Here is a 23,744-nt window from a genome sequence, read left to right as displayed (position 1 = left end):
TATCATATTTCTGCCAAAAAATTCTTTTCATCTGAGTTAAAAAAAAAAGTCCATGAGCTAAAATGACTTCAGAAATATTGTACACTGTGTCACAGCCGGAAAAGGTATGCAGTAATAGGTTTGCCATTTTTCAGATTGCTGCCTCCTTTCTTCAACAATAAATATTGTTTATTTTGGCAAAAGGATGTAATTGGGGCAACGATAAGGCCTTGCCAACATGAAGAAATAGGATCAGTGCAGTAGTATGAAGTTGATCCTGAGTCAGTAAAGTTGTTCCTGCCCAAAACTATGTTTATAAGCATATTAATTTAAAGATCCAGTAGTTGGATGTAAATTAAAAGCTACGAGCTTTCTTAGAGTTCTAGGTCTGTCTTGTATTGCTTGTACTTTGCAGGCAAGAAATGTTCAAAATAGTTTAAATGTGAATTATTCATCTATAGGAAGGCATCACCCTTATAAAGTGAGGCAAACCTGGGAGTCCAGGGAGTGTCATACGCTTCCCAGTGGATGTTAACTCATATCTTCTTTAAGTGAATGGGAATTTGGAATTACACAAGTTATCACTTTGTTGCAATCTGAGCGGGGAAATCTAATCTAAGGCTGTCTTTTCAACAGGAAATTTTCATCTGAAATATGCCTATGAATCTCCTTAAGCAGGACTTTCTAAATAGGTTGTACAGTGATTAGTAATAAACTTGCTTAAATTACTTCTTTTTTTTTGGAGGGAGTGTTATATTGATATTTGCTACAGGTAGATTCAGTGTATTCAGTTTGTTTTCAGATTTGTCTGAGATGAGTCCATTCCAAAGTCTTCCATTTGAACTTCCCTGAAAGCTTTGATCTAGATTCAGAATTCATAGCCTAAATGCTCTGTTTATCCAGGGTAATAAATGCTTAAGCATAGTCTCAAAGATATTCCTGGAGTTGTAAGATCAGGGTGGGACATCCAACTGCCACTTTTTCCCCCCCTAAATTGGAGGCTAAGTGTGCTAACAAAATCTCAGCAGGAGAGCAGATATTGCCAAAGCAGCAAGCTGTAGCTGATCAATTACTTGGTGGTGGTGTCTTGCCTGTCTTCAGGGCAAGACACTGATCTGCAGCTTTTGTAGCTCCACTGGAGCCAAGAGCTGGCCAACCTGTTTTACCTAAGCTGCAGCCACTGTTAGTCCTTGCTGCAGACCAACTTTGGCACTGTTTCAAAGGTGGCTTACCTCTGAGAGGCAGAATATTACATCCATATGGATTTCTGAGGTTTTTGGAGTTGCCCTGTAGCCTGGTCACAAGCCAGTGTTTGACAAGATGGAGTATTTGAGGTTCCATTTATGTACCCTGTATTAAGCTGCCCTTCAGCTGCAACAGCTTTCATGCTTTCTGCCTGATATCTTTAGATCTGCCCTTCTTCTGTTCCCATCATCCTCAGCAAAAGCACACTTTCTAGTCATAGAACATGCTCCAAATCATGCTGGACTTAGCCACCATATTTGTTACAATGACCTCATTAGGTTTGAGAACCAGGATTTCTCTCTTGCAGAGGAAGAAAAGTTAGCTATTTTACCTTATTTTTACAGAAGTTTTGCAGGTGAGTTTCATATTAGATGTATAATGTTCCACCTCTAATGAGACTATTAATTCTTCTTAGAAGGCTTTAGCTTTCTTAGAACTTCAGTTTCATTATCTTTTAAAAATTATTTTGCAAAGGAAGTGAATGATTCTGTTATCTGCTTAGAATTGCAAGTTCAGACTACCATTGACAAAAGGCAGTAATAATCCTTGCTATTACTGTCATCTCTTTCTAAACTTTGAGGTAGCCCAGGGCAGGCAGGCTCATCTGAGCTGTCTTTCCCAAGAAAGGTTGAATAGGCTTATCTTTTGAGAACCATTCCAACCTGGGCAGTTCTGTGATTCTAAGTTGTCTTCTGAGTTGCATGATTCTGCAAAAGATGTTTTGTCCCAGGATTTGGTGCATAACAAAGTGAGTTTCTCAATATCGTGCTAGGAATTGTTTCTGTACTAGACGGTAAACAGTCCATTTGCTATCAGCTGAACCATCACAGTCCATGTGGTCTTCATTTTTTTAATTAACTACCTAGTAATGTATATCTGGTGTCCAAAAAGATTCACACCTATAGCTGTGGCTGGTGAGCAGACAGTTACCAGAATTCATAGGGGTAGAAGGGCAGGGTAGAAGTGCTGAAAATATAGATAAACCAAGGAGTACAGAAAATTCATAGTAAATCTTCTGATCTTCTCTAATAAGTTTGTTTCTTCTTTCTCAGAGGAAGGTCTACTGGTCTTAACAAACTCTGCCTATTCTTCAGTTCATTTTAGCATCTTTCTTCACTGGAACAAGCTGGTGTGGTTAATATGAGAAACTGCTCAAGATGACTGAGAAAAAGTCCTATTTTATGAATCAGAATTTCATTACAAATTGAACTTTTTTCAACACTGAAAAAGATTAATATCATTTTTGACTGGTTTGAGTTTCACATTTTTAATGATCCTGATAGCACTGTCTGGAATATTCAAATGTGATAGGAGAACCAGTGGTGGAGTTCCCTATCAGTTGTATCAAGAAAAAGTCAGAAACACTGCAAAACTACTCACTGTTTTAAGATTTCCAGCTTAGTTTCTGCCACTAAGAGATGCATCCAAAATGAATTCACCTCTTTCAACGCTTATTCATAGGGATTCCTTGGAGATGCACTAATCAGTGGGCGTGTAATAAATGTCCATGCTGTGCTCACTTTATAGCAGAGTTGTATGCAGCATTGATTTAGAATAGTTAGCTCAGGTTTTGGTGGAAGTCCAGTGGTGACAACACAAAAATCAGTGTAAACTTATACAACTTTACTAGGGAGAATTTGTAGCCCTTGCTGGTCTTTGCATGTTACCAATGACCACCTCTTTTTGCTACACGTTGCAGTTGTTAAAATTCAGCGAATTCCTGTTCATGCCAGGATTTACACCAAGTTTGAAATTCTCCGAAAAAAGCAACAGATGAACTAGTAAGCAAACTGCAGCAATTTCTCTGGTAGAGAAGCCCTTCCCAACCTTCTTGGCAGCCTTGGCAGTGGTGGCTCTCCATCCCCACAGTGGAGCTGTCAGCATTCACTGTGATGGCCACTCTGAGCGAAGTGCCAGATTTAGTCTTGGAAGAAGCAGGCACAACTTTATTTTGCTGGCGTTGCACCCCAGGTGATTTGCATCCCCCTGTCTTACCCTGGACTTGATAGGATGTAAACCAAGAGACATGCTAAGACCTTCTGAAAACAGGGGTTTTCTGCCCATGGGAATGGCCAGTTTCTGAGCTGTGATTTGCTGCAGCCATGAGCCTGTGGCCAGTGAGCTCTCTGGCAGCCTGGTGGGGCTGGCCCTGGCCACAGGTGGTTCTTGTTAGTGGGGAGAGAGGAGCCTTAGCGCTCCTGATGTGTACGCTGTATCCGGACACCGAGCGTAAGTTTTAAACATAAAAATCGGTTGCCATTGCATGACATAATGTTGGCAAATTGCCACCTCCTTGCTCTCTCCTGCCCCTAAATAGCCACGTTGCCATAAGAACAGCCAAAGGTGCCTCTGTCTTGGGATGCATTGAAATGTCAGGGTGAGAGGGGCAGAGATAAATGACAAAGATTTAAAAGCACTGATGTACCATGATAGAATCTTCTGCTGATTCTGGTTTGACTGAACTGGGTGTGCAGTCACTCTCACAACAGAGCGTTCCCACTTTTGCATCCCCTCAGGCAGCTGATTTGCATGGGACCAGCACATCTTTTCTCTAACAAGCTCTGCTTGTGGTCAGGGAGAGCTGGATCACTCCACGCCCCCATACACACCATGTGTCTGCTTAAATATATCTGATTCCCACACTGACACTTGAATACAGACTCCCTGCCTATCACAGGCTGTCCTGTGTGCACAGGATGTACAGAGGATGGCTGTGAAGAAGTGATGCTTTAATTTTCTTTTTGTATTGTTTAAAGAACACAGATCTGCATGCTGTGATCATTGAGCAAGAGCCTGAAAACAAAGACAGAGAAAGGTTAGACAGGCATCAACCCCTCTGCTCCTACCAGATTCTAATCACTATTGCTTTGTGATATTAGATGTGGATTATAAATAGCAAACTTCTCTTGGCACTACAAGCTTGTCTTTACTGTGAGGTCTGCTCGCCAGCATTTATTTTCATACTCCAGCATGCCCAGAAATTGTGATGGTAAATACTTTGTACTTACGTAGCTCTTTATGTTTTCAGCTCAATGTATAAACGTCGCCAAATGAATCATCCCACATTCCTCAGAGATAGTACAAAAGGCAGTCCTAACTAACCCCAGACAAGCACACTCCAGAGGGAGTTAGTTAATCCTTGTCTGTGCATGAGGCAGTCTACCTGCGTTTCTCTAAACACTCAGAGTGGATGTACTTAATCTCTTGTTTATGCTCATTTAGCTGAAGTATGGAATTTACTGATAAAAACGGAGACAATCAGGTACAGTTTATGACCAGTTTAATATGAGCTATGTTATACAGCTTTGATTTTGAAATTAGGCATTTTCCCCACATTTCCCAAGCCTTATTGTTCATTATCACGTTATCTTCTTTCCCATGTCTTGCTATTTTACTTTCTTTTTATCTTTAAAAACAAATGGGAATCATAGCTTGTGTTTCTGCCTTAATGCATTCTCTGCTAAAAAAAGAATATCCTCTTTGCTTAGGGTTTCTACTGCAGAATCTCTTAATTTAGGTATCAATCCCTCTTGCTTTTTTTTTCAAGCCATTTCACTGCCAGCTGAGTAAAGTGGAAAACCTCTTTATCCTCTGCATGCATCACTGAACCTAGCAGACTGTCCCAGTGTGACTAAAAAGTATCATCATTCCTTTTCAGAGGTGGAAAAATTCCCTAACAGAAAAGTTAGATGAATTGTATACCCCCCCAGATAGCCAAGAGCTTGGAATAAAACCCAGAGGTTTTGGCTGCAGTATGACCTTAGGTTCGTAGATCACAGACCAAGTTACCTCGAAGTTAAGATGGGTATGAAGCTATGTTTTAATCAATGTTCTTCTGCATATGTTATTTTAAGAAGTAACAGTGAATCTCTTAAGCTGGCAGGCAGTTGCATGGTTAATTGTTGTATTGGGTCACTTTCATGTTCTGACAGGTAGCACCACCCCACTAAGTGCTGATGCTCACTGGAGTTATTTGAGCAGGGTCTCCTTCTCCTAAATGATTTCTGCTGAAGCTTTGCACTCAATGGCCTAGCTGTGTAAATTCTTCCATCCTTCTTCCAGCACCTGAGCTGGACAATAATGCCATCTGTGGGCTGCAGTACGTCTTTGAATTTTGGGAGCAGGCTGTCCTCCCTTCACATCCCATGTGCTGCTTGTGTGAGACTTTCTGAGGTAGAAGTGTTGGCTCTTTTCCTTTCAGCAGCTCTGCCAACTCACTTTGAGAAACCAATAACCTCAGTTACTAATTGGCCCAGAAAGACGTCATTAAGCCTTGCCTCCTGCTGTGTGCTGAGGTGTCCAAGCTCACCCTCTGGCAAGGGGAAAGCCTTTATGCCCATGAATGTTTCTGAATGTGCCTTCAGTTTTACCTCACTTGCTTTCCACATGAAGCCTTAGACACATAGACCTGTTTTCACATTTCTTTCATCTCTGAGTAGAAAATGCAACTAAATATTAAAATACCTTAAGTTTGTTGGCATAATTTGGGTGATGTCCTTCCCGAGGCAGTGCTGTTCAATGTGAGTTGTTTTTCATTCCACCATACGATTGTGGGGAACACACACGTACATGACGAAGGGAAGCTGGTGGCAAACCACTGCACCTGCTGCTAACTATAGTCTCCTCTGCTCGGGTGGCTTTTCTTTCTCCATGTTCTCATACCAGCAGCACTGCCTCAGCTTCTGCAGCCTCCATGCTCCCTGAGTTGCCTCTGGTTTGTAGGTGAAACTGTTTGGAAAAAAACCCACAAGCCTGCTGCATTTATGGTAGTTATATTTAAATGACGGAACAAACAACTATCTAACTCTCTACCTAACATGTGAGCCAGGCTGCTGCTGTCAAAGCAGTGACATGGCTAGTCCTGGTGAGGAAAGAAAGGTATCAGGCAGAGGTCCTAAAGCAATTTCTTCTGTACCTTTATCCCCATTTCACCTTCTTCTTGCCATCCTATCTGGTGGTTTCCCTCTGCCTGATGCTCAGCTGTCTGACTGGGTTGAAAAGATACTGGAGTTGCTGCTACAGCACATATCTTCATCAGATGATCACCTCTGGAAGTCCCAGCAAAGGTCCCCAAAGGCTACAACAACATCACTGCTTTTCTAGCTTGCTGATGTGCTAAAAAGAGCAACATCAATATCAATGCTCACCAGAAACTCAGAGCACAGCTGAGCTGTGTCATGGGTAATGAAATGCTTTGGGGAGGAACCCCACAGATATGATAAATCTTCATGTGAGGCTTTTGAAGATGGGTTTTGTCTCAGTAAAAAAGGGATTAATAGACCCACATCTACTAATAGTGATAACAGTAGGGAATTAGTGCCTCTAAGCCACTGAAAGCATACTACAAGCTTTTGGACTAGAAAGTTAGCACAAAGCTTGATTGTTGGATGAAATATATAGTTCACAAATCTTTATGTTCAGACTTAGATTTCCCTTAGAGCAGCTGCTTTATTTCAGATAGATGAAGTATTTGAATGTCTGAAGTTTGGTCATTTCTAATGGATGTCCAGTCCTTAACAGCTTCCAGTCACATTGTCTCAGAGGAAATTCCATTATCTGGTTACTTTGAAAAAACAGGTTATAGAGCAGATACTATTTAACATCCTGGTTTAAAGTTGTTAATTCACTTGAAAGCAAAGTGATTTTATTGTGGCTGCTTATATGGTTGTTTTGTTCTCCCTGAATTAAGATTTGTGTTGTATTTATGGTTTTTGCAAGCTTTTGTGTAATTCACAGCCCTTAAAGCTATCCTTTCTTCTCTACAGCTTCCTGGATTAATGGCTCATAATTTCTCTCTGTCCTCATAATATGGATGATATTAGCACACAAGTTTTAAATTACTTATTTTTTCATGAGGCTTCTCATGCAATAGATGTGCGTTTGAAATTAGTTTTCCATTAAAAGTCACTGATGTTCAGAAGAGGGTGGGAGATATACCAGGGCTGGTTTTGTCATTGCCAGAAAAGCTTTGATCCAATCGAAGCTATGGAAACCAAGACTTGGTAGAAAAAAAGTACATAGACATCTGCTAAAGAGCTACAGAAATACGATGACATTAAAACAAAAGTTAGAATGATCTACTTACCTACCAAGCCTATATTCACTGTGTATATGCCTGTATTACAACGTTGTGATAGCAACACTCTGAAGGAAAACACTTCCAATCTTAGTCTATGTTGTCAGATATTTCCAAAGAAGTTATTAACTGTTAAGCTGAAATTTATCATAATACTTCTCAACCCAAACAATCAAATTTTTCTGTTATTATTAATATAGCACAGTTCCATTTAGCCAGTTCTGAATTATCCAAGTCTGAACCAAAGCAGGTTCTAGGGCTTTTAAGAGCTAAAAATACTTCAAATTGTTTTTAAAGCTTGTATCACTCTGAAAGGGATAAATCTAATAACTTTAGTCAGCTGTGGACTGAGGCTTGTGTCTGCAGTATCTCCCTACACAGCTGTCCTGCTGAGCTGAGAAGAAGGCATGAAGGATTGGTTCCTTTTCTGTGGAATCTTATAAATAATGTGATTTGGAAAGACAAATGTCAATTTTCCCATTCATTCCTTTTTCCCTTAAAAATCCATGTGAAACTGAGTGCCTCCTGCTCATCTTAACCCTAATTCTTTAGGACGCTTAATACATTTCAGCCAAGTTTCCCACCTCTTTCCTCCCTGTGTTCTGCTATTTCTGCAAAAACGTGTAAGTTCAGTGTACCCATAGCCAGAGTGTCGTCTGAATTCCCAGCCTATAGCCTAGAGACTAATAACCATCTGGAAGGCAAGGACAGACCTGGAGGTACCATGGGACTGGCTGAGTCCTTTCCAATGGCATGTACTTCTTTGAGCGTATAGCCAAATGATGTGCTGGGGGGAGTGGAGTGGCTCACAGGATTCCCTTGGAAGAGGCTTTATGGGTATAACGTAATGGATCATGACCTGTGTGTAGCTTTGCCATTCAAGTACAGAAAACACAACAGAATAGCTTGTGTGAACAGTGGACTCCTGACTTTCAGGGGGGCTGTGTTTGAATGATATTTTCTGTATGTTAATTTATTTTTAAATTCCTGCCACTCCTCCCACCCTCTTCTCCCAAAGCCATTTTCAAATTCGACCATAGTATGTACCTCCTTAAGGTCAAGTATTGAAAAAAAGGTAGAATCTTCAAGCAGTGCTTAGAGTTTGGGACATAGCCCTTTCAGTGTTTCAGATGCTCTTTATGAATCTCAGTTTTCAGGGCTTGGCCTGTGAGACAGAAGTTTTACCTTTTCTCCCTGTATTTGTCTTCTTTCCTACTTTTTCCCCCAGAATAAGACTTCTACCACAACCACCACCACCCCACCACTTCCTTCCCCAAAAAGGCTGATTTTTTTTCCTATTTAGGGGGATTTACAGTTGTTATATTTCTCTCTGTTCTTTCTTTTCTCTGCTCTCTCCTCTCCAATACTCTCCTCTTCTTCTCTTACTCTTCTTCCATTTTCTTCTCTTGTTTGGGTACTTTTAGCGTCTGTATTTTAGGGCTCAGCTATTCTAGTATCCGTCAGTTTTGATATTGCATTCTCCTACCCCAGACTTGCAGGCACCACTCCTCTCTTCTTCCATGTGAGGACAGTGAAATAAATGTGGAGGAGAAGATATCCAGATGAAATAAAGATTCAGACAGTTCATAAAATCCAACATAAATTCAGAAGTTCTACAAAGAAGAATTCTCCAAATCCATCCTAGCACAGTGGAAGTTTCTGATTCCGTTACTGTGAATAACCATCCAACATGCATTGGCCCCAGCAAAAAATATCCTGTAAATCAGGAAATGCAGCTCCTGAAGTGTCTTGATGCAGACATTTTCTTCAAACTGTAATCTTAATGCAAGCTTAGAGAAGACATAGGAAAATGACTCCTGCTCTTTTGTGTAGTGAAAAGTAGTATATAAAATACACAGTCATAGGAAGATGCAGCAACTGGAAATCTCATCTAGACAAAACTATTATAGAAACTAAATGCAGTAGAAAATAAAAAGGCAATGGAAGATTTGCTATCAGTTGAAATCAAGATTGGATGCCTTTCTAAACTATAAACTGTAATTCAGCCACAAGTTATTTGTTCAATAGAAGAATTATTGCATGTCCTACAGTGTGCAGGAAGTCAGAATTATTACTTCCCTTCCTGGCCTTGGACATTATGAGGCAAATCCTGGTCTCAAATCAACTCCTAAAACATCAGTACATGCAGGATCTGAACTGACAAATGTATTTTTACAAAGAAAAATGTTCCAGATCATTTTTACTGGAGGCAAAATTCACAGTCCTAGCAGATTACTGTGTTTAATAATCTTCTATATGGGGCAGGTATTTAATTTTTTTTCTGTTATGTAACCATTTTTGTTTATATTTAATACCATGAATAATTGCTAACAACAAGTCTTATACTATATTAATGTAATAATTAAATAATGCATGCTGGAGAATTTTTAGCATGTACATAATGCAGAATAAAACACATGGTACTTCAGCAGCACCTTAGGTCAAGTATCTGTGAGTGCAAAAGGAATTTTTCTGTTTTCAATTGAAATAGCTTTTCTGAATTTTAAAGCTAGACTAGTATAAAAAGGGGATATGGTCACAGCTTTTCTTTCTGTCAGAAAGTTACGAAAGATGAAAATTCATCTGCTAAAAGGATGATTCACAGATTCAGAAGGAAGCTTTGCTGGGAAACTAAGCTTTTGTCTAGTAGGAAGTGGACAGAAAGATACCACCTTTATTTTAAGAACTGTTTCTCACTGTGTTATTTCAGAGCATTCCGCAGTCAGACATTGAAGTTCCTCTTGGCCATTTGTAATTTCTAAAATTTTCCAAATGATTTCTGCTATACTTTTTTTATTTTAATGACATGCATCTTTCAGTATACTGATGAGGACTTTGAAAAGCACAATTTTTGCTTCTTTGTAAGAATAGAAAGATTAATCTATTACATCTTGCAAACCTCCAGTTGTTCTTGACATTACATACAGTCTTCTAAAAAGCATTTCCATTATTAAATTGTCTCTCAGTATTTGTTTTATTTATCTCTGTATCCAGGCATGCATATATTTCTCTTGTTTGGCATATGGTTTCCTCTACTTAGGACTCATTCTGACTTTGCTGATGGTATATACGTATGTATATATCTCCTAAGATGAAGTCACACTAAAATCAGAGTTGGGCACAACTTTAGCTGATCATGATCAATACTGAATGAAAGACATCTTTGTGAGATGAAGTATGCAGAATTGCATAATGGATTAATGTATATTGCTTACTGTAAATGTGTATACATTTTATGGCAGTCATTCCTGTATATTTAAAAGCTTTGAATAAGAGAAGATGACTCCATACCAGCAGTTCTCATTGAAGATAATGATGAAGCATATAGAATGAGTAGCAACTTGTAGCCTTGAGGCCAGAAAAATGAGCATTTCCAAGATGTCAATGTATTCTGAATTTGATAGATGGGAATGTTGTATTGAGTTCCTTTGTGATAACAAGTCTCAGAAACCAAGGAGAATTCAGAAATGAGGAGCAGTTTCTCTAGATTGATGATTTATGAGGCAAAGTGAAATGGGTTAAATAAATACATTGCTGGTCAGGTGGCAACTAAGAGGGAAGAGATGCATTGTAACTTAAGTGTATTTGGTGAAAGCAGGACCAAGAGGGAGCAGACTGAAGTCCAATAGCATAATGTATGGATAATATGAAGCAAGCAAATGAAACTTAGAGAATGAGAACTTAACAGAAACATAATAGAATTTCCTGACTGGTAGGATTATGTGGATTTTTTTTTTTTTCAGTGGAGAAACACAAGTTTTTGAGGCTTTATAGTTACAGTATATTATAAAACATACTTTAGGAATGGAATATGTGATATGAAGGTCATGTCTGCTTCACAGAAAGACCCAAGAACCTTCAGGAACATTCCCTCATTTCTGTAAGAAATACTCATAACTCACTGTCAATGGAAAGGCTTCTTAGTTCAGTAGAAATTGGATTTTATTCTGTTTCTGATATGTTATATATTTATGAAACAGAAATAGTGTGATTTGTACTGTGCTTACATAGAAAAGCTTAAAATGAACCAAAGATGGAGAGGCATGTTGTGAAACAGAGATAGAAGATGAAACTAATAGGAACCCAACAACCCTGATCATTGACGGGCAAAAATTACAAGTCAGTTGGCAGAGAGGAAAGCAGGCAAATCAAGATGTTCCTCTGTGCTGATAGATATATGAAGAGAATACAATCCAGCATGAATTTCAGTCAGATGGAGCCAAACCGTAACATCAGCCCTGAATGTGCTTGGATGCTACGGAAGTTTGAATCTGGGTCAACTCCAAACACAGCTCTGTCAGCTCCTTTAAGTTACAACAATTTATTTTGTATGCAGGATCTTTCATTTTTGGGTTGTTTTTTTTTTTTTATTTTCGTTTCCAACCTTGGATCCACCCAAAAGCTCTGAGAAGTCTTAAAGTTTATAGCCTTTGGCTTGTGTTGACAATCAGAATGAGAAGTGAGCCCTGATAAATTGTTTAATAAAATGCTATAGAGCTCTAGTTCTGGCACTTAATGGTATTATACCCGTGCCACAAACCACAGTGAGTGAACTGGTATAGCCTCTCCTTTTTTATGTTCTTTTCATTTTACACCATCCAAAGGACAGATTTCAGGCAGCACATCTCTATCGAATACCATACTTTGTATTTGTTCACCCTTTCATATTGGATCTTACAGGGTAAAGGAAGAAGTAATCTTTTAGACATGTACTATTTATGATTAAGTTTAGGAGTTTTTGTTCTATCAAGAAATAGTTCATGTCTCTTAAATCTATTTCTTGTAAAGATCAAAAACTCTCATACACATAGTGGAAGAAGCTTTGTCAATAGAACAAAACTGTTTATAGTGAATACTGATGTATGCTACTGGTAACTTTGTGCCCTAGCTTTGTCACTCTGCAAAATACTTCGTAGTGAAAGAACCAGATTAATGATGATCTCCTACTAGTTTTGTTTCATCATCTAACACCTCCATAAAGCATCTAACTTCTTGACTTAAATTTAAAATGTTGGGGATTCTTTTTTTTATTATTACATGTGTTTTCCAACATATGTTTCTTGCTTGATAGAAATATTGTGAAATCCCAGTTTTTCCAGAAATAGTTAAATAATAATACCATGGCTACAGTAATACTAATTATGGAATTAATTTTTCTTCTTTTTTTTCCTGCATGATTTGATTATCCAGAACAATTGTCTTTCTGAATGTTTTCCTTTTTTGTTCACAATAGCTGTGAATTCAGTGGAGCTCTGTATGTTTATAAGCAATTGCATAATTAGATAGCAATACATTAATAGTGTTAGTTAAAAAAAAATAAATAAATCAGTAATCTGTTCAGTGTGCTGAGGAGACGTACTTTACAGCTCTGTCCTGGCAGAGTGAGTGGAATGGTGTTGTATTGCAGTTTACTAAATCACACTGAAAAGTCATGTTGCTGTGATCTGCCAAATGGCCTTGCAACCAGATTTTCTCTCCCCTTTTTCTGTAGCTCTGGGCCTACAGGGTGCAGGTCATTTAAAGTTTTCACATTGGACATGGTAGATATAATAATATTATACTCCCATTTTTTATGTCGAAAACCAAGTGCAAAACCCGTTGATTTTCACTAAATATGTGGAATAAAAGTAGTCACTGCATTTTATCAAATAGCTAATGCTATTTTTTAACAGAGTGATTGGTATTATAGGTAAGCAAAAATTACTGAAACAAATATTTTTAAACACTGTGAGATTTGGTGTTCATTCTCTGATGTGCTTGTTTGGGTTTTTTTTAATATCCACAGGTTGTTCGGTGTCACTTCTCTTACTCAGACAAACTGCTCAAGCACTTGGATGATCATCAAAAATCAAGAGTTACATTGGTATCACCATGCTAATCCAATCTTACTGCTGGTGATGTACTACACCCTCGCAACTCTTATCCGTCTCTGGCTACAAGAGCCCATTGTAAGGGTAACTTCCTTCTCTTTTTTAGCACGAATAACTAATGACTGAGAGACCAGCCAATGCAGATACTTGCTTAGAGAGGTGCAAATATTCAAGAAAGAGAATTAAGGGAAATAGACAACAAGTTCAAACTGGTACCTTGAATTTGGTGGTTTTGATAAGTGTCTGAGGGTTGTATCTTGCAAGGGTTACATGAATGTTCTTAAAATCAGCAGAACTATTTATGTAAGGAATGTAATCACAGAACATTAATGCTTACTCTGATTTGGAAAGCCAGTATCAATGAAGTGCTGCAGGTGCTATTGAATGGAAGGCAAACACCAAGCAGAACTGAAGCAGGATACTTCGCTGGCACAGGACACTGTAAGACAAGACAGAGTTTTGCAATTTTATCACAGATGATAGAGAAAAAAATTCTTAAAACCTTTTCTTCTGAATCCGTACACCTGAGTGAAAATCTCAATTTTCATAGAAGAGAAAATGGAGACAAAAAATAAATGTTTACTTCTTCCAGTATCAGAGGAAATATTAGAATCCAAAGGTATCTTAAAAGTTGGAAGTACAAAAAAGATGATCCATAACATTATTTATTTTAATCTGATTCTTGAAGGCTTGGCATGACTTTTAGAGTTCAAGTTTTGTAATGCTGTAAACCACAATGAATATAATCATGACTGAACTGTGAGTTAATACAGTTCGTAGCAACGACTACAAATGTTGAAGGTTTTCTTATTTTAAGGTGGTCTTATTTTTCATATAATGGATAATGTAACAGTTTAACATTTAAAAAAGCAGACAAAATATATCACCTCTGAATTATTTTGTCTGTTATTTGGGGGTTTACTTCTATTGGGCTTCATAATAAGAGGTAAATGATGCCAGAACTGTCAGCTTGAGTTATTAAAAAAATCATGTCTTAAGTTTCCAGAAATCTTAAGACTGGCTTTTCTAAAGTCAGAAGATTGTGATCCAGTGCCCTCTGGCACTGGGTTCTTTTAGGGTTTTTTTTTTTCTATTATTTTTTCTGCAGCAGCTGGGAAATTGCTTTTTTTCTTTCCTTAAATGAAAATTGAGATTTCCAGATAACAATGTGATGTTAGCATTCGGATTGTAACTAAAACTTCACATCTCAGAAACTGCATAGTGAAATCATGAGAACTACTCATGGAGGAGTAACCACATGTGAAATGCAGTTAATGGGAGCTGTGTGACCTCAGCACCTCTGGGAATTCATTCCCAGTACCCAGGTTGTTTTCTTCAAATTTTCACCATCTTAAAGTTTGGGTCTTGTCCTAAGTCAGTTACTGTGCTTTTTCAGTGGAGAGGAATGGGCTTGTCTATCTCAGGACAGACAGAATCCTGCAAGTTCCTCCAGGGACTATAGAGGAGCTATAGTGGACTTCCCTGCACTTCTTTCTTTTAGACTACTTGTGTTGTCTGAGATGGATATTCCCATAAGACACTAAAATCAGTCTCTGAGAACTGGAAACAAATCAAATGAGAGATGCTTTATAAGAAATTGAGCTAGAGCAAGTAAGTATTAAAAGAGATTAATTAGGAAGAGTTTGTGTCTCTCAAACCCAGGACTGCAAGAGAGGCAATACAAAGTCTTGGCACTCCCATGGGAACTTCAGATTCCAGAGGGATGATGCTTTCCTCCGAAGATAAATGGACACTTGAAAAGAACATTGTAAAGAAAATGATACCCATGCATTAATGCTTATTTTTGATGCTCAGGATGTGGTGATGCAAATATTTGTCATTAGAAAGAAATGCTGAGATTTGCAAAATTTACCATATTTTATACACTTCCTCCTTATGGTTTTTTGTTTTTGTTTTGTTCTTTTCTATATGCATTTTGGTTTTCCTTTAGAGATACCATGGATCAGGAATTAATCTTTCTCTTACTAGCTTTCTCCTGGTAGACTCCATTCTCAATTATTTAAATCTAGAAATAATTGTATTCCAGGTTTCATTGAAAGGTATTTTGTAAATTTGTAGTGCTTTTGATTCATTATCTTGCTAAGTATATAACCTGCCTTTGCAATCTCCAGTGATTTCAAAGCAACATTGTATTTAGGATCTCACCACTAACCTATCTATAGTTGGATGGATGGCAAAGATAGTATACCAACTGCTGTAAAGCAGTTGTTCTCTGCATATTGCTGTCAGGTACAGTTGAAAGTAGCTCATTGTAGAAGTTTTACTCAAAAGAATCTCTTGAACAAAACCTGTTTTGAACAAAATGTGTATGATAGATTATCATAAGGGGATCTTTATTCAGTCTAAAAAGATGTACTTAAGCTAAATATAATACTGGCATAGCATATTCTAAAAACAGAGTAAGAAATGTAGATCTAAATCTTGATTTTCAGGCTAAGTTTTCTCTGTGTGTGCATTTGTTCTTGTTTCAAAGTATGGCATGTATGAGGTTTCAGTGTACAGTCCCTGTGTGGGATTCTGTATGGATTTTACTCATGCAAAATGCCCTTGGCGGTCAGTGCAACTTTTACTTTTCTTATGCCCGCTATTTTGGATCCTGATTTGTTCTAACATTGAGCCTTGTGAAATTCTACCTCTGCAAATAAGAAGAAGCAATCTGCCTCTGGAGATTTTAGCTCATAATTTTAACTGCTAGTTCTGAATATATGAATAGGGCCCATTCATTCCGTCCAGTGAGTGGTAGGGAATAGTACAGAAGTCAACAGAGTTACAGCAATTTAATGTAGAGTCCTATTATAGAATTTTTAAAATTGTTTGAATTAAGAGTCATTTGAGAGTTGCTCAGGTAGTGGAAGAACTGGAAGAATTAGACAAGTCAAAGAACTCTTATAAAGAAGTTGTAATCATATGACTAGTACTGTGTTTTCTGACTTTTCTTCCTCTGCTGAGGAAGAGAAAACAAGATTTCTCATCCTTCCCTATAGTTTCTTAGGTGAAAAATATATTACTAAAAATCATTGTCTACATCTTAGGTCTTTTGGTTTTGAGGGTTTTTTTTGTTACCCTGACGCCAAACTAAATGCTGTTGATAAGAAGTTCTTTATGGTCCACATTTATATTGAAGTTTCAAATGGCAGTGACAAGTAAGTTAAGCACAGAATCAGTTTATTTCATATTACAGTTTGCCTAGGAATGCCCTTTTACAATCAAGTATAGATACACAATCATATGCAAAATGTGCTACAATTGCCTCCGAAAAGTAAAACTAAATTAATAAGCATTGTTAGCCTAAATCATGATTTAAAATATAGGACCTAACTGTTACAATCGGAATGGAGAGACTTTCAAAACCAGCTAGGATGTTTGGATGTCCTGTTTCCATGGATAGCTTTGCAGACCTCTGCCCAGCGTCCCAATTTATTCTTATTCTATTGCATCAGCTGATTTTACATAAGCAATGAGAACACTTATCACCAGCTAGTTCCCATTACAAGTGTAATTTGGGACCTTGCCTTTGAAACACCTCAAGTTCAGACAAAAACTAGTTTTACACCATGAGGTATCTCTGTTGGCAGTAAATAGAGTTTAAGTAAAGCAGCAAGTACCAAGGCAGATGGATATTTCTGTTGCACACCAAGTCAACTTAGTAAAACTTCATCTGAAGCAGAAATACAAGCATCTGCTAAGTAGAAAAGGCAAAACGGGCAAAAGAAAAATTTTAAGTCCTTCCAAACAGACCATTCAGATTGAAGTAAAATATGACGATTAGTTGACTGGTTGTTTTGTAGATAATAGCAAGGTAAGTTCAGAAGAATGCTACTAAAGCTGGTGTGAAGTCTATAGTTTGGCTGCAGCTCAGCAATGTTCCCGAACCTTCACTTAAGTCCCAGTGAAGTCAGTAAGACCTTGCCCCAGGTACCAGGTTCCACAAGCACTTGTGTACTTTGCTGAATAGGGGTGGGTTTACGAAGCAAGACCTTACAGCTGCATGAATGACAGTTTGGCTCAATATGCTGAAAAACTGATATTGGTGGACAATGTGATGAGAGGAAGTAGAGTTTTTGGAATTCTTTGAATTTGGTAATTCAAAGTTTGTTGAGCTTTGGTAAGTTCAACAGCAATGTAGAACTCTACTTGAGCACTTTTCCTATTAGAAGTACATATGTGTATATTTAGTACTACAGCACTTTTTTCACAGGAAAACAGTTTTTTTAAAGCAGTACTTTGAAGCACAGGTAAGGCTATGTTTCAATCCTCACAATTCCTGTTAATTGAGAGATAAACATCCAGGCATTAATGGATGCCAGAGTGTAATAGCCACAACTATAATTAATCCATAATATTCACTTTATGTTCTTGCATACCTTCCTCTGAAATGTTGAATACCTGTATTTCCATCCAAGCCAAAATCTAAAAGCCACAGGAAGTCTTGGGGGGAGAGGAGAAACCAGAATTCTAAGGAAGTAGAAAGGGAAAATAGTAATGAAAATAAAAAGTAGGGTCGAGTTCTATGGTTCAGAATGAGAAACTCGGCAAAGGCAGAGAGCAGAGTAAACTTCAGTAGTGACTGCTTCTCCCTGATTGTATCCCAGGGCTAGTGAGTCCTGCCGAGCAACACTATACTGGACATGCTCACGCTTTCACATGCAGCCCACTGGCTCCAAAGCACTCCCTTCCTCATTTTGGTGCCACATGGTTGAGCTTCCTCCTCTCACTGGTATGAACAGCAAGGTTTGGTGCTTTGTGACAGCTCAGTTGGGAAGTTCAAGGAGAAAAAGGCTCAGTGCAGGAAGATGTTTGGAGGAGCCTGAAGAATTGTTGTAAACTTGCATGGTTTATATACGTGTACCCAGGTTTCCCGCTTGTCAGTCTGCTATAGGAACATCCATGTTAAGTCTATTTAGGAGGCCCCATACCACTGCTGGGCCATGGAATTAAGTTCAGACTAGTGCATTAGCAATACTCCTCGATAAGTTCCTGTCACAGGTGAAGAAGCAGAGCATGTGGACCATAGGCAAGCACAGAGTCACAGAATAGTCTGAGTTGGAAGAGACCTCTGAAAATCTTCTAAAGTAGCTTCTTGTGAGAGCAGGGCCCCAGATTAGGTTGTCCAGGGCCCAGTCTTGGATGTTTCCAGCAAAGGCAGCCAATGCCACTGATTTATTGTTCTCACGGTGATTTTTTTTTTTATATTTTTAATATCCAGAAGATATTTCCCTGAATCTAATTATGCCATTAGCCTCTTGTCTTATAACCATGCCCTCCTGTGAGAAGAGCGCCTCTGTCTTCTCTAAAACTACAGTTTAGGTATTGGAAGGCTGAAAAAGAACCTAATTCCTGTATCCTTCAGCTTCTCCAACCCCTTAATCATCTTGGCAATTTTCTGCTGGACCTTCTCCAGGTTTTCCGTGTCTCTCTTGAAATGGAGGATGCCAGAACTGAATTGCAGGTATGGCCTGACACTTGCCAGGTGCAGTGGAATAATCACATCCCTTGATCTGCTGGCAGTACTCTTGCTGATGCAGTCCAGGACATGTTTGCCTTCATCGCTGCCGGAGTTCACTGCTGGCTCATTTTCAGCTTGATCTGCACCAGGATCCCCTGAGCCTGTTCCACAGAGCTGCTTCCCACACAGTCTATCCACAGCCTTTACTGTTATGTGGGTTTATTCCAGATGCAGGACTTTCTACCTTTGTTAAACCATGTGCATTTTTTGTTGACCTGTCTCTAGCTTGTCTCTATATGGTGGCTTTTGCTTTTGGCCCATTCACCTCACCTCCCTGTTCAGTGTCATTCACAAACTTTATGTGGGTACAGTTCCATCCAGATAGTTTTGAAGGTACTGAATAGTACCAGACCTTGTGCCAGTCCCTGATGAACTCCACTCTTGACAGGCTACCAATTTGGCTTCTAGTGATTGCCCTGCTTTGTGCAAGAGAGTGTAGCTAGTTCTCTACTCATCTTGCTGGCCATTTGTCAGGTCCTTATCTTACCAGATTATAAGAAAATGTGTTGTGGGACAGTGTGTCAAAGATGCTAAAATCAAGGTAGCTGACATCCACAGCTCTCCTTTCATCTGCTCAGCCAGTCGTTTCAGCATAAAAAGCACTCAGGCTGTTCTTGGTAAATCCATAGTGGCTTTTTCCATTCACCTTGTGAGCATGAGCACAAACAGGTATTTCTGTGCTTGACTCAGAAGCAAGACTAGATGAGCCAAAGTGGATGACCAGCACTGACTAGTTTGGTATATGCTGAGGCATGGAATGGTGAATTAGGTTAGCCTTAAGCAGTAGATATGTTTGCTCAAAAGGTCTTGATCTTCTCAGTTCTTCAGTTTTTTAGTGAAGAAGAATTGGCTTTTCACATATATAGGCAGATGAGAAGAGTGAATTTTCTTTCAATACACTTCCTTGAAAATTAAACATCTGTGTACTAGCTTATGGTATGACTATATAGTAAGGTAAGATAGTATGTGGAGGTCTGTGTAATTTTGGTGTCTTGTAGCAATCAGGAAACATCTCGGCATCAATGGACTAGCAGTTACAGAAAAGCTCTGCCATAATTTCTGAAAATGTCACCTCAATAAGCATCATCTGTCATAGAGGGAGTGCATTAGACACTAAAGATATTTTAAAGACATGCTTCGGAGAGGGAGCATCGATTAGGGTAAAATTTAAATTCCTCTGGTAAGATTGTTACTTAGAGAGCTGTAACTAGTCTTGTCATTTGTATTGTTTAGCAGATGCCTGATGAAGAGAATTCTGTTAGCAGGGAAGATGACAAAGAAATAGCCTGCAGCCCAATTCCAATGACAGCAGAGAGAAGACGCAGTCTGTGGTATGCAAGCCACTATACGACTGATGAGAGAAAAGTAAGGCTGGAGGGGGAAGGGTCTCTGCATTAATTGTATTTCAATCAGTTAGTTAATTTTATCACAGCTACTTTGAAATTAAGGGAAGCAGCATTATATATGTTCCAAATAAGAAAGTCTTCATGTGTGATCACATAAATCAGGTAAAATATGAAGGCTGGGTGGCAGAGTAGGAATATATTTTGTAAAAATTAATAAAACAAAAACAAGAGCCAGTGTAAGGAAGTAAAGGAAGAGCATGGTCTATGTTTTTGGCTTCCACATTTAAGAAGTTTAGGGTCAGGCTTTTGGCATGAAGCCATTATCTTTGTGCAAAACAGCTAGAAAGTCTGTCAGGAAGCTTAATACTGATGTAAAGACCTGATCTGCCTTGTAACTACTAATTAACATTGTCATTGGTAAGGGGCAACTGCCAGCTTTTCTTCCTCCAAGCTACTGGTGTCCTTGGTGAATATTTATAGCAGGGCAGTTAAGGCAATTGGTGTAAAAGCCTCTGGAAAGGTCCAGCTTTCTGCCATCTGCACTCACCAGATGCAGTGCAAAATTTCAATTTGATGAGTTGCAGTTAAATTTAAGATCCACATATACTCAAGCCACATATACTCAAGCCCCAAGAACTTGCCATAATAATAGTAATGGTAAATGGGCTGGCAACTGAATGAAGTATCACATTGTATATTAGTATAAACATTTCATTGGAAGTATTTTTATAATTACAGCAATTCTAATGATCACTTAAAAACTTAGTTTTTAAGCACTGGATCATTAGAAAGACATTAGAAAGCAGTTAATCAGTATCATGGCGTACTGATTAATTCTTTGACCTAGAATCTAAAATTCCAGTGCAACAGTCTCAGTTTTGATTTAGAATTCGCAGGAACATACAGTAAAGGTATGTCAATGCTATGGCACACCAAATATCATTTTATTGATCACAGTGTACAATTCTGCTGGCTTTTTAAGAATTCTTTCTGAATTTCTTACTGCAAATCTGCGAAAGTCACAAAACATGCATGCACGTATTCAAAAAGTTAGACTTATTAATGCTTGAGCCATGCTTTTTAATAATTTGTCCTTGCATTGCTTTTTGCAGCTTCTGTCAATGACCCAAGATGAATACAAGCCATCGGATGTTAGTATACCACTAGTCTTTGTAATTTTGTAATTCTCCTTAACGTGTGTAAATACAGATTACACTGATATATACAGATAAAGCCTTAGATGACATTTTTAAAGACGTCTTATTTATGGTTAGCCTGCCATTTACCCTATAACCTGATTATCCTAAATACAATTGTCTTTTGCTTCCTTAATAATTGCACTGAGAAACCACTGATTAGCCCTGAAATTGATCATTTGAAATTAAACTACTTGTAGTAGTATCAACTGGCAAATGATCTTTGCTATTTCATTGGGTTTAAATAAGATATCAAAATATGCTTTCTAATGCAAGCCATCTTTAAACTTGATTTAGCTTCTTTGCTGTATTTTTTCTTTCATTCATGTTGAAATGCTGAGGCCCTTAAAGCATAACTGACAACATATGAGTCAATTTACAGATTACAGAAAATCCAAGTCGTTGTTTGAACAGACAGCAAATGATCCATTTTTCTTGACTGCTATAGAGCATAGCAGACTCTGAAAGCAGAAACATCCCCTTTGTTCATTACACACAGAAGAATGAAAGATGCAGATGAACTTTGGGAACAGCTATAACCAAATCTGAATGTGCTCCATAGCTTGTGCTTGGTGAAGCTGTTGGATATTATAACCCAGATACTGTGCATAGTTTCAACAGGCAAAATATGCTCCTATGTCACAGACTAAGCAGAAGTCAGTCGTCAGCATGCATGACCATCACTAGCCCACCGCATGTGAATTTCTGCCAATACGAGAGATATTCATGATTGTGGTTGCTGATCCTGAATCCAAACAAGCACAAGGGCTGAAATTTAAGTTGCAGAATTAAAATAATGAAAGAATTAGTACTACCAAGTGGCATAAATGTGGCACCAAAACCATTAATTATCCAACTGGTTTTATTAACAGCAGCAAATGTAGATCTCACCAGTAATAATCTAAAATGGAAAGTAATTCATAACCATTGTTTTCATAACTACCGGAAATAAATGTGATCTAACGTCTGAAAACCTTGTTGTATTATTTTGCCTAAGAAGGAGGCAAATTTTTGATTACAGCTTTAGCTTAAATACAGGGGATATAATGATACATTTCTAGCTTGGCTGTAAAAAGCTAATTTAACCTGGGAAATACAGGATGTCTGAAGATGGGCTCGCTGAGTTACTGTTTGTGCACTGAGCCATGCAGTCAACTTTAGCCTTTCCCAGCTGTGGATGTGTTAACTTAGTTCACCTTTACACTGCTTTTTCTTTACATTTAATTTCATATGTAAGAAAGGCCAAGAGCATGTCCCAAAATAGTCAGTTACCATGGCTCAGCTGACTGCAGTAACTTAATTGCTTTTGCTTGTGCGTCCACAGTTTTATTCCTTTGCAGACTGCTTGTGTGTTAATTGAAGTGTTACTTCATGCAATGTGAAATTCTGGGAATTTGAAAAAAATAATTGAAATCTCTTAAAGGAATTATTTACAGAAGTTCAAAGTTGCAGCAGCTTTTTATTGTTTGCTAAAGAGCTTCACTGAAACAAATTTGTAATTCTATTGATATTGCATTAAAATCTAACAACAGTTGATTTTGGAAGCTGTTATGCACTACTTTTGCATGCAACATGACTGTAACATACCAATTTATTTGGAAGGAAGTAACTGCAGTTACTTTTTAAGCTCCTTTAGCACTGGCAATCTAACAGTAGCATAGCACAGAAGTAGGAGTCACATTCTCCTGAGAGCCACCCTAACAGCAGTGCCTCTCTCGGATGTCCTGGCAGGTGCTGCTGGTAACAGTGAATGGGAATCCTGCTGACTATCACACCATCCATCCTGCACTGCCATTAGAAAATGGTCCGGCCAAAGCAGAAATGTACTCAACACCACAGTACAAATGGGAGCCTTCAGACAACGTGTCAGGTAGTGAATTCCCTGGGAATTACCCTTAGTTCCATATTTTTTCATATTCTATGTCTCAAGTACTGCCTCTAGCATTTTGGGGTTTGGTTTCATTTTGGTAAGGTCTTTGGCTTGTTGAACTTAAGTAATTGCTGGTACCTTACAGTCGTGGCTGATCACATGGCAATTTTGTATACCGGGCTGTAGGTATATACTATCCAAAATACTTTGCCTACCAACATACTGACTGTGGGGTTTGCATTGCTTTAGTGTACTCAAATATAATATATTTGGACTCGCATCTTGAGCTTGCTGACTGCTGTAGAAGTAGCCATCAGAGTGATTGCAAGTAAAATCCTTAGAGGAGAGGGTGCATCTGGTACCTTTAGACCAGCATGAATTGCAAATAAGAATTTCTTTTTCTACTTAGAAAAGGAAGAGGAGGAGGAGGAGGAAGAGGAAGAGGAAGTTACTCAGGAGGAAAAAGAAAATGTTAAATTACATGCCTTGGTCTCTGTGTTTCAATTTATCATGAAACAAAGCTACATTTGTGCTCTGATAGCTATGATGGTAAGTACTGGCAACAACAACAACAACAAAATACTGTTAATTTTACAATTAAATGCATCTTCTGAATGTTTTCCTGAAAGTCTCAT

The 23,744-nt window shown here is 38.4% G+C and overlaps 1 protein-coding gene across 1 annotated transcript in view; it reads left to right on the top strand.

Annotated features, from left to right (window-relative positions):
• PIEZO2 (piezo-type mechanosensitive ion channel component 2) overlaps nucleotides 1-23,744 on the top strand; it is a gene marked incomplete at both ends in the record, with an annotated part of 181,966 nt that overhangs the window by 74,506 nt on the left and 83,716 nt on the right. Inside the window, 5 exons of the mRNA XM_010011576.1 lie at nucleotides 13,086-13,254; nucleotides 19,949-20,062; nucleotides 21,156-21,194; nucleotides 22,971-23,112; nucleotides 23,519-23,658. Of these exons, the coding sequence (XP_010009878.1) occupies nucleotides 13,086-13,254; nucleotides 19,949-20,062; nucleotides 21,156-21,194; nucleotides 22,971-23,112; nucleotides 23,519-23,658 (604 nt within the window). The remainder of the gene's footprint in view (nucleotides 1-13,085; nucleotides 13,255-19,948; nucleotides 20,063-21,155; nucleotides 21,195-22,970; nucleotides 23,113-23,518; nucleotides 23,659-23,744) is intronic.

This window comes from Nestor notabilis, unplaced genomic scaffold, assembly GCF_000696875.1.
Source record: "Nestor notabilis isolate BGI_N333 unplaced genomic scaffold, ASM69687v1 scaffold8913, whole genome shotgun sequence".
Taxonomy (NCBI): domain Eukaryota; kingdom Metazoa; phylum Chordata; class Aves; order Psittaciformes; family Psittacidae; genus Nestor; species Nestor notabilis.
This window is presented reverse-complemented; position numbering and strand designations above follow the sequence as displayed.